This window comes from Elephantulus edwardii, unplaced genomic scaffold (genome assembly GCF_000299155.1).
Source record: "Elephantulus edwardii isolate Elephantulus edwardi_28Jun2011 unplaced genomic scaffold, EleEdw1.0 scaffold00024, whole genome shotgun sequence".
NCBI classification, from domain to species: domain Eukaryota; kingdom Metazoa; phylum Chordata; class Mammalia; order Macroscelidea; family Macroscelididae; genus Elephantulus; species Elephantulus edwardii.
Window position 1 is genome coordinate 7,477,018 of NW_006399774.1, and position 11,364 is coordinate 7,488,381.

The 11,364-nt window shown below is 46.3% G+C and overlaps 1 protein-coding gene across 2 annotated transcripts in view; it reads left to right on the forward strand.

Annotated features, from left to right (window-relative positions):
- The window catches only part of TIAM2 (T-cell lymphoma invasion and metastasis 2), a 537,146-nt gene that overhangs the window by 401,884 nt on the left and 123,898 nt on the right, over positions 1-11,364 (forward strand). For both annotated transcript variants that reach the window (XM_006882752.1, XM_006882753.1), the window contains 2 exons: positions 6,009-6,194; positions 8,645-8,791. In XM_006882752.1, the coding sequence (XP_006882814.1) occupies positions 6,009-6,194; positions 8,645-8,791 (333 nt within the window). The remainder of the gene's footprint in view (positions 1-6,008; positions 6,195-8,644; positions 8,792-11,364) is intronic.

Genomic DNA, 11,364 nt, shown 5'->3' on the forward strand with positions numbered 1-11,364 from the left:
TATTATATTATATTATATTATATTATATTATATTATTTATTTCATACAGTCATTCCCATACTGTTTTATAAACCTAATAACCCCCATTCAGTTATACCCACCATTACCGTGGGGTTTTTTTAGGACCCTGCCAGATCTATCCCATTTCTTTATCCACCCCCGTTGACCCACCAAAATTGTGAGACCCTGTGATATCCCCCCTGCCTATCCTTAACCCTCTGCTCCCACCACTTCCTCCCTTGGATCCCCATACACAATTTTACTAGTTATCCTTCTGTTTTTACAGTAATAGTTTTATGTAGTATTTGTCCTTATAAGACTGAGTTATCTCACCAAGCATAATGCTTTGAAATATTTTTTAAACCAAAAGTTATTGTTGTTTTAGTGTCATTGAGTTGACTGTGACCCTGTGAATAACAGATTGGAACCTGTCCTGTCCAGTGTCATCGTCACCATCCTTGACACACATGAGCCCATTGCTGAAGTCATGATGTCAATCCATCTCATTGAGAGTCTGTCTCTTACTCTGATCCTCTGCCTCTCCAAGCATGAGATCCTTCTCCAAGCTTATTTCATTTACTAATGTGTATCTACGTTGAACATTGTCCTCAGGGCTATCTGTGTGAGACAGTGGTCAATTTGGATAATTGAACAGAGAGCTGAGTGAGTTTACAGGGATGGTGGTAGGATGATGTGGAAAAAGGTAGTGAGAATGGAAGCACAGCTGGGGAGGTGGACCCGATGTCACTGAGTTCTGCGTGCAGAGTTGTTGAGGTGACGCGTCTTTGGGTGTGTCTGCTTTCACCTCACAGGGGAGTTCATAGCTCACACAAAGGCATCTCAACAGTCGAAGGGAGCTCTTTGCCCTTGAATTTGTCCTGTTTGTGGCCTGTGTTGCTCTGGTGACATAGTTCAAGGGGAGCAGTGCTGAGCCCCAAGGCAGCTTCCCTCTGGAGGCGTGGAGCCACCAGCAGCTCCCTGGGAGAGGACTTGGCAGTCACCTGTCATTTTGTTTACAAGCTCTGAAAATCCACGGAAGGTTCAGCCGGGAATCCTTCGTGCTCTGAGTTTTGAGTAAAGCCGTCATTGACTTGATTTTGAACTAGCTTTGCCAGATACACTAGGAGTCCGACTTCGTTGGAAGATGATGGGAGCAGACTGACAGAGCACTGTTGTTCATTCATCCATGTGAAAGGCTGGCACCTAGAGTGTGGATTAATGGCTTTGAGAGACCTAGGTTGAAATCTCGGCCTCTAGCACTCCACAGGAGAAAGATAGACCGTCTCCTGCATCATAGCCAATTGCATAGACTGTGACTAACTGGAGGGTCAGCTGAGGGTCGATTCCGACTCCACAGCGCACAGTAACACCAACAACAGCCCTGTGCCTGTGACCATGATGGTGAATAGCCAGTTCTTAGACTCAGAATCATGCAAAGTGTCTTGATGATACATCTAGTTACACATATTAAAGCAGCAAAACCATACGCCCATGGAATCAGCAGTCCAGAAATGAGCTGGCATATTGCACTGGACAGCCCTGCTGCGGAAAACTCTTTAAAAGGTTAAAGACGGAGCTGTTGTCTTGTAGACTAAGGTGCACCAGCCTAAGCCAGGGTGTTTTCACTTGTCTTCCCGATTAAAACAAGTTTGGAAGCAGGAGTGGCATCCACTTCCGAAATGGCTTGCTGCCGGAAACTCTATGAACAGTGCTCGGGCCTTTCATTCATAGGGTCGCTAGGAGTTGTCTGCGACTCAACTGCACCAAAAACAAAAACAATGACAGCATAGAGCTACGTTGCCGCAATGAACAGAAAGTTATGCTTCCAAGCCCAAGGTGGGTGATTTTTATCTGTGGCCCAGAAAGTTATGCTTCCAAGCCCAAGGTGGGTGATTTTTATCTGTGGCCCTCAGGCCTGCCTGATTCAAATTGCTTTTTTGTCAAATATTCTTCTGCGTGGTATAGCCCTGGTCTGTGCATTGCTGTACAGAGATAACTCATGGTTGCTGTGATGCTAAACACAGTGACACTGATGTGCCAGATGTGATAATGGTCACCCAGGGTGGACAGTGTTTGGTGGAGCTCCCAGATTAAAGCAAGCTTGGAAACAGGAGTGGCATCCACTTCCGAAATGGCTTGCCTCAGAAACTCCTTTTGTTCATAGGGTCACTATGAGTGGTCTATGACTCGATGGCACCTAACAACAACAACTATACGTGCATGCCAAAGTTGAGTCAGGAAGACCTCCGCATTGACACTTTGAGTTGTGCTGTTAAAGGTTGTGACTTCCCTGGGGACTGCCAGAGGAACACGCTGTCTTGGGGAGAATTCTGGCTGGAATGTTCCCCAGAGCCGAGGATGGCCAAGGAGAGTCCTCTAACATTCTTTGGGAAGTTCTCAGGAGAGGTCAGTCCCTGGAGAAGGGCACTGTAGTCTGCTAGAGGGTCAGTGAAAAAGAAGACGGCTTTGGCAAGATGGATTGGCACAGTGGTCCCTACCGTGGGTGGTTCAGGACCTGGCAGTGTTTCAATCTCTTGTGCAGAAGGTTGCTCTGAGTCAAAAGCAACGTGTTGGCCTTGAGAACAAGAGCATACGTATATCCTTCCTCCCACCTTGCATTCTTTCCTTTAATAAACAGCCAGTTCAGGCTAGGCTTTCATCTGTACAGTGACATTTTGACAATACCGATGAGGACGTGATTGCTGTGTGTCTCAGTTCTAATTCTTGGTCGTGTTTGACTTTGCACTGGCCCCTGAAGTGGAGATAGCCAGAGCCTCCCTCTGCTGAATGAGTGGACAGACCGCGGGAGTGCTTGGTACCCTTTTGAGTCCCTCGGCTGCCAGGTGACGGAGGCGGCATTTGAACGTTAGCCCGAATTCCTAACATCTTTCTCGCTGCTTCTCCATGAGACTCTTGAAAACTGGGTGATGCCTTCATTGCTGACTAAATCGTGTGATCACTTGCTTTGCATAAAATAGAAATGAACCCTTACCTGTTGGCACAGTTTGGGCTATTTCAGCTGTATTTGTTGGGATGTGTATTAATATTTTAAACCCGATAACGGATTTCATGGTGTGTGAATACAACTCAGAGGAAGAATACTAGCTGATTCTCTAAACCGTACGGACTCCTCCAGGACGGCTTCTTCCAGGAAGAAGGATCAGTGCTTGGAAAATACTGAAAGGGATTTGGGCAGTTCTGCCCCAAACATCATCAGCACAGCGTGGCCACAGGGGTCTCGGGGGGACTGACTTCGCCGTCTCTCTGGGGTTCTTTGACCTCCTCCTTTGACGGGGGCAGTCTTACTGCTTCTCCATAGCCCCCCGTTAGTGGGAAGTTGCCGGGTTTTCCTTCTTGGACAGATTCCCCACCTTCTATAGTTTCCAGCTTTTGCAGTTTTTTTCCACCTTTGAGGACAACCTAATAATGGTCGAATGACTAATTATTACGATGCCAAGACTGAAGTGTAGAAGAATCTTTTTCTGGGGCAGTTGGGTGTGGCAGGAACAGACTTGCCAGCTTTCAAACGTATCATTTACTCACTATTTTTAGCATTAGACTTGACACTTTCCTCTCCCTCTCTGACTTTCTTGTTAAAAAAGCAACCAGGAAACCATAACCTTTCTGGGCTCAGTAAGTAAGTATAGTTCTATTAGCAAGAAAAAGCACACATTTGCATTGCATTTGTATCTGTATCTGAGAATAGACATTTTCTCCTTTAATTTTGGTGTTGATATTTCTCCTTTTAATGAGAAAAGTTGTAAAGATCTCTGCAGAAGTGTGGGGCTTTTCTTTTAATGTCTTTTTAGGGTTTTGTCCATGGATATTAAAGGGAGTGAAAGGTCTGTTTACATAGAAATTGGCTTTTTTACTTTTATGCCTTGATCCCTATTGTAATAAAGGCATTTCTGGTAACAGTGACCGGCATTTAGGGATGTAGAAAGAAAGGAAGGAAAGCAGCTTCATACTGCATCTGTGCGAAGGAGTGGGTCCTGAGAACTTGGAGGCTGGCTGGGATTCCCCAGAAAAGCCACGCTGGGGCAGATGGTTAAATGCTACAAATCCTTCAGAACAGACTGTCTTCCAGAATTGAGGATTAGCCCGAGAGTTTGGTGTGAAAGGCCAGAGTCTGCTGCCTTGTCGACAACATGATCAGACACAGAAGTCTCCCCAGAGGTGCTGTGGGCTCAGTGGTTCCAGGCCACCTTGGAAAAGGGGATACAGAAATAAAGTGAGCCCTGAAAATTTGGGTGTCTCACCATGCAGATACCAGTTATGTCTGCACTAAACTGTAGTCTACTAAGGCACTTGGTGATGTAATGCATTACGGGTTGAGCAGCTGCCTGAAAGGTCGATGGTTCAAATCCACCAGAATCTTCACCAGAAGGTGAAGATTTGAGGCCGGCTTTTTCTCAAGGATTGTGGCCTTGGGACCCAAGTGGAGGGCGACAGGGGTCAGCACTGACTTGAGACCGGCATGTTTGTGAGGTTGGGCTTTTTGTTTGTATATTGTTCACAGCTTCATTTTGCTCGGCTCCACGGTCAACACTCTTGGCACCAGCAGCCAGGAAATAAAAAAATGTATTGCGATGGGAAGGTCTGCTGTTAGGGACCTCTCTAAAGTACTCAAGAGCAACGGTGTCTCTCTGGAGACTAAGGTGCGCCTGATACAGGCTATGGTCTTTGCAATCACTTGTTATGCATCAGAGAGTTGGACAATGACTAGGGAGGATAGAAGGAGAATTGATGCCTTTGAGCTGTGGTGCTGGAGAAGAGTATTGAAAGTACCATGGACTGCCAAGAAAACAAACAGATTCACCCTAGAGAGGGTTAAACCAAGCTACTCCTTGGAGGCAAAGATTCTGGGGCTTCGTCTGACATACATTGGGCATGTTGCAAGGAGGGACAGGTCCTTGGAGAGGGACATCATGCTTCGAAGGTTGGAGGGACGGCGCAGGAGGGGAAGACACTCTATGAGGTGGATTGATTCAGTGACTGGGGTAATCGGGATGGGTGTGTCAGAGGCAATGCGATTGGGCACAGGACAGAGCAGGGTTTAGGGCTGTTGTACATAAGGTCGCTATGAGTCGCAAATGACTCGATGGCACATAACAACAAGAACAACAGTCTATTAGTTGTGCTGTTAGGACGCTCTGGTGGTGAGGTCCACAGGAGTTTCGCTGCTAAGCAATGACCGCCCATCTCCAGCAGTTCAAATCCACCAGCTGATCCTTGGGAGAAAGATGGGCAGCCTCTTACTGCATGATTTACAGGCTTGAAAGTCTGATGGAAGCTCGGCTATGAGTCAGTTCTGACTCGATGGCAATGCGTTAAGTGAGTAATAGTGTTATGAAAAGATTTGAAGTGTTGGAGGATGACGCTGAGACATTAAGTGAGCACACGCTCTTGGGAAAAATCGTACAAATGGAGTTGTTTGTGGCAAGATTGCCAGAACCTCCCATTGGTGAAAAACTTATTTTCTGCAAAGCTCCGTAACGTGAGGTACCATCAAGGGAGACATGTCTGTGTCTGTCCTGATTTCCTGCTGTCCGTCTGTCTCCTGCTGCCTGGACTCCTCCGCTCTGAGTGGGCAGGACTGAGATCTGCAGCAGTGTGTGCATTGACCATGGGGGTTGGGGGGAAGGTTTGGAATCAAAGGCTGTGAATGTGAGGAAGAGGATGCTGGGAACCAGCTGGTTTGAAGTCTTACACCCCAGGACCTGTCTTAAGTCGAGGTGATCAGTGTGCAGTGGCTCCCCAGGCTCATGTCAGGCTGTATGTAGTTGAGACAACTAGCTTCGGCTATTTTTCTGGCCTCCCCTGGGATGCAGCCCTGCAGGCATGATAGAGACAGAAGTGGGTGGGTGGGGAGGGCCCACTGAGACCGTGCAGCTCAGCTTGAGCCTTGCACCTTCTTCCTCCAAGCCTGCAGAGCTGGTCACATTTTCCCTCTGACACGGGAATAGGCTCTCTTTTCATTTGCGTTCCCTCTGCTGTTCCTTCCACAGATCCAGCAGTGGGAGCAGAACCTGGAGAAGTTCCACATGGACCTGTTCCGCATGCGCTGCTACCTCGCCAGCCTCCAGGGTGGGGAGCTGCCCAACCCCAAGAGTCTGCTGGCCGCCACCAGTCGCCCCTCCAAGCTGGCCCTGGGCAGGCTAGGCGTCTTGTCTGTGTCTTCCTTCCACGCGCTGGTAAGTCCTGAGGGTAACTCCTGGAGGCTGGGGTGCCCCTCTTTCCATGAGCTGCTGTCCTCTGGTGTGCAGTGAGCTGGCCTCATGAACACTGACCCTAGAGGACAGAGTAGAGAAATCCTGGAGGGTTTCCAGGCTCTAGTGCATGACCTGTTGGCCTGGTAACCATGGTTCAAATCCACCAGCCACCCCAAGACAGAAAGGTGCAGCTGTCACCTCCCTCAAAGATTTACAACCTTAATTCTGGATTCCTGTGATAATCATAATATACTATCATATATAACTTTTTAAACTGTTCTCGCCCTCATATGTTTCAATTCAGTATAGATAATCTATCCCGTTTTTCTCAGTCTTACCCCAACTGTGATGTCAGTCACGTTCTAAAACAGTGGCACTATGCAGTATTTGTCCTCTTGTGACTGAGATATTTCACTCAGCATAATGTCCTCCAGGGTCACCCATATTGAATAATATTGCATGAGTTCCTTGTTTTTTCAGTGCAGCGTAGTATTCCTTGTGTAAATACACCAGAGCTTCTCCATCCATTTGTTTGTTGATGGGCACTTAGGTTGTTTCCAACTCCTTGCTATTGTGACCAAAGCCGGGATGAACATTTCATGTGCATATATCTGCTTGGATGTCAGTTATGAATGAATGAAAATCCAAAATGAATAAAATTAAGTTTTTAAAAAAGCATGTTAAAAAGAAAAGAAGAAGATTTACAACCATGAAAGGTTACCACGACTTCGAGCCACTCCAAGGCAGTGGTCATGGTTTTGGTTTTTAATCTTTCACACTCAGATTCCCACATTTTCTCCCACAAAGAAGCTACTGGGTTCAAACCACCGACCTTTTAGTTAGCAGTTGAGTGCTTCAGCCTCTGCATCACAGCAGCTTCTGTTCTAACCACTAGTTAAGGAGCCCTTGGTGGCATGGTGGGTAAGGAGGTGTACTGCCAACTTGAAGACAGGTGGTTCAAATCCAGCAGCTGCTCTGAGGGAGAAGGACGGACAGACTCCTCTTGGGTGATTTAGAGTCAGTGAAAATCCTCTGGAGGGTCAGCTCTGAGTTGGTTCTGACTGTGGCAGTGAGTTCAGGTTAAAGGTAGAGTGTGCTGAGGTGGAGTCTTGACAACAGTGTGTTAGACGGCTCACCACGAGGCCTGTGGTTTAAGTCTCCCAGCTGCTCCACGCAGAAAGCTGTCTCCTGTAAAGACAGAAATAGCTTTACAGATGCCTTGGAAATGTGGTGACTGTGAGTCAGAATGGACTCGATGGCCGTGGTCTTGGTGGTTTGGGTAGCGCATAATTATTAACTGTTCACGTCTGTGTCTGTGTTCCTTTGTGGCCTGCTGTCTTCGGGAGTGTAGTCACTCAGGAGTGTTGTGCAGAGTTAAAACTGCCAGCTGTCACTGAGTCGACTTAACCCATGGTGACCCCAAGTGTGTAAGAGAAAATCAGCATGCTGTAGGGTTGTGAGTGTGTGATTTTCCTGTAAATAGATTGTTGGCCCTCTTTTGTGCCATCGTGGTGAATTTGAACCTGTGACTTTTGAGCAGGGGCTTTCATAGCCCTCTGGTGCTGCTGTAATAGAAAGACCACAGGTGGATGGCTTTAACAGACAGAAATCTGTCCTCTCACAGTGTAGGAGGTTAGAAGCCTGGATCCAGGGTGCCAGCTTTCTCTCTTTGTTGGCTCTGGGGAGAAGTCCTTGTCATCAGTCTTCCTATGAGTCTAGGAAGTTCCCAGCACAGGGACTCTGGGTCCAAGGACAAACTCTTTTCCTGGATCCAGGTCTCTGTTCTCTGCTCACTTATTGAACATGTCGCCGCACACTTTTTAAATTGACATCATTTGCGGCAACATGTTAAACCCTTTTATATCTCATGAGAGATTAGCATAAGATACAATTGAGTCCCATAGAACACATCTGGCCTCATAGAACGCATCTGGCCTCATTAACATAATTGCCTCTGATCATGCCTCTTGAACCACAGAGGTATAAATTCACAATATGTAGGATGATTACTTCGGTTCACAGAATTCAGAATAATCACAACATACTGAAGATCATGGCCCAACCAAGATGATGCATATTTTAGGGGAGTGTATTTATAAGTCACTAAGTACACTCACCAGCCAGGGACTCTGAAGAGTCACAGGGTGGCCATGGCTCCTGACCGTGTGGCCCCGAGCACCTCCCCGGCTTGGCTGACCCTATTCCACACCACAGAGAGGCCAGCTCGCGGTAGCTGGCTTTGTGTTGTCCAGATAAGAGCTATCTCCCCAGTGGACGCCTTCCTGAGATGTCAAACAGGCGGCAGCTTTTGGCGCTGGTCCCAGCACCTATATCTCGAACAGAGCTTCCTCCTGTTAGAACAACTGGTAATTCTCTCTGTCACCCACACCACCGGCCCCAAGGGTCTCTCACATTGTGTTTGGCATCATCAGATATGTTCTAGAGATGACTCCGCTCTCCGGAAGAGGACCCTCTCTCTGACCCAGCAAGGGAGAAACAAGAGGGGCATCTTCTCTTCACTGAAGGGGCTGGACACGCTGGCGAGGAAGGGAAAGGACAAGAGGCCTTCTGTAACACAGGTGAGTTTGTCCTCAAGGGAAGAGGAACCTCCCAGAACTCAGGCGAGTCCTTCCACATGGGGGGGACAATCAAGGCGTGTGCGTGTTTGAAATGGTTTGATTTTTCAGCCTGTTGCAAACTGTAACCGTTCACCTCCTTTTAAGAATGAGACAAACGCAGTTCCCCTCTCCATGGACCTATCCCTCATGAAGATGCATGCACAGCCCATTCTCTTTTTAACATCATCAGAAATACCTTTGCATCTTACTCAGATCTGTGGCACTGAGGGATAGAAACGTAACCACAACCAGAAAAGAATCCCCACCTTTCCCTGCCTCTGGTACTGATGAGCCTTTGTTTCCCTACAGTTGTTAGGTTAGGTACTGGGAGAAAATGACTAATAATCAGCATAGTGACAGAATTCTAGGAAGAGTAGCCCACACCTTGCTCAGTGGAGTCTCACAACAGCTCTGACACGCGGGCGTTTTGAGCAGTACATTTTATAAAGGAGGAAACTGTGACTTGGCGAGATTAAATTGTTCACACAGCCCCCAGAGGAGAGAGCGGGAACTCACACTCAGAGTGGCCCGAGTCCTTCCTTGGACACTGGGCTCTCGAGTTTCTTTGAGACGTGGTGGCTGTCTTAACATTTTGTTATGTGCAAGTAGCCTGATATCACCAGAATTTGGCCCTAGTCCGGTGAATTCTTTTTAGAGTGCTTTGACAGCTGACATGCTGTGGAGATAGAGTGGGTTTAAGATACAGACCTGCTCAGTGAAGTATTGTCACAAATCTTCAGTTTGTGAAAAATCACAATTATCTCTTGTTGTTGCTGGTGTTGTGGACCGTCGAGTCGGAACCAACCCATAGCTGACCCGCTAGAGGGTTTTCAGAGGCTGTAAATCATGCGGGAGGAGATAGCCCATCTTTCTCCCATGGTGCAGCTGGTAGATTCGAACTTCGTACCTTCAGAGCACAGCTCCTGAGCACTAGGCCACCAGAGAGGTTCAGGAAAGCAAAGTACATTAAAATGAAGCATGCCTGTGTACATATATGTAGTGCTTCATAATAAAGCGTATAGTGATGAGTTTCCTGTTGCTGCTTCATGTACCTCAGGATGATTATGTTCATTCCAGACAATTGAAGGGGTGCACTTCTTATGATCTGATAATATACCTAAAGAGGGGAAAAATACTTGCAGTTAAGTCCAAAGAAGCTCTTTAAAAGATGCTCACAGATTGCTGTTACTCTAAATATGTGTCTTTGTATGCTCTTGAGAACAGACGGCCATGTCTTACCGAGCGTGTTGGTCTAATGTATACGGTGATTTATTTGACTGTGCATCCACTGTTGAGAATCAGGTGAATAGAACCAGCGTGTTGACCTGTTGGAAACCCTGAAACAATAAAGCTACTGAAGGGGAGAGTGAAAGCTAATGAAACCTGGAAGCCATTTCATGAGGCCACTACCTTTATCAATTTACACATGACATAAAAGAATAGCACATTTTGAAATTGTAGTTTTACTTGTAGTTTAATTGTTAAAAAATCATTATTTATTGGCTGCAAATGAGAACTTATTTTTTCATTATAAACTACAGTACACTAGAAAGTAGTGGAGGGAGAATCCTCCAGCCAGTCTGAGGGAGAAAGATGAGCCGTCTTCTCTCGTGCCGTTTCCAGTCCTGGAAACTCAATGGAGGATCAGTTATGAACTGTCTCAACTGCAGAGTGTGTGTGTGTGTGTGTGAGAGAGAGAGAGAGGAAGGGAGGGAGGGGGAGGGAGAGGGAGGGAGAGAAGGAGGAGAAGGGATGGAGGGAGGGGAAGGGAGAGAAAGACTGACGGGGTTGGGGGGAGAGAGTGATGGAGACAGAGAAAATGTGAGAGAGAGACAGAATGAATATGAATGATAAAGTATTGGACAATATGGGACCATCCTTTTTTTTTTTTTTAATTGAAATGCTATGACATTTAAATAATGCCTTTAAATTCTGAATTTAATCAGGTTAGCCAATTATGTATATTTAAATACTAACTTGATAAGTAAGTTGATCTTTTGCTTCTTTTTCTTAGATGTAGACATTTAGCTAATTAGTGAAGAGGCAGTATGGTTTTTCTTCATTGTACATGGCAGATGTTCTCAGCATAAGATTTCTTGATAAAGGGATTTGTTAGAAATGTTTATTGGCTTTTAAAAATGCTGAAGGCCAATTACACTGTCTTCACTCCTCTTACTAAATGGCCTTGCTTTCTAAGGCATTGCCAAGTGTTTACGTAACAAAGTTTTTAAATGTTTGCTATTCTACCACAAAATCTGGTAAGAAAAAAGAATTTGATATAATGTACCATGGAGTCTGAACTGACCCATAGCTGACCCTCTGGTGGGTTTTCAGAGGCAGTTAATCACACAGGAGGAGACTGCCCATCCTTCTCCCACAGAGCAGCTGGTAGATTTGAACTGGCTGCCTTCAGGACTGCAGCTCAGGTTCTTACCACTAGGTCACCAGAGCTCCCTACATCTGCTTAGCTGCATTCTTTTAAACTATTTTTGGTATGTTGTTGTTGTTGATGATGATTGCCCTTGAGTCGAGCA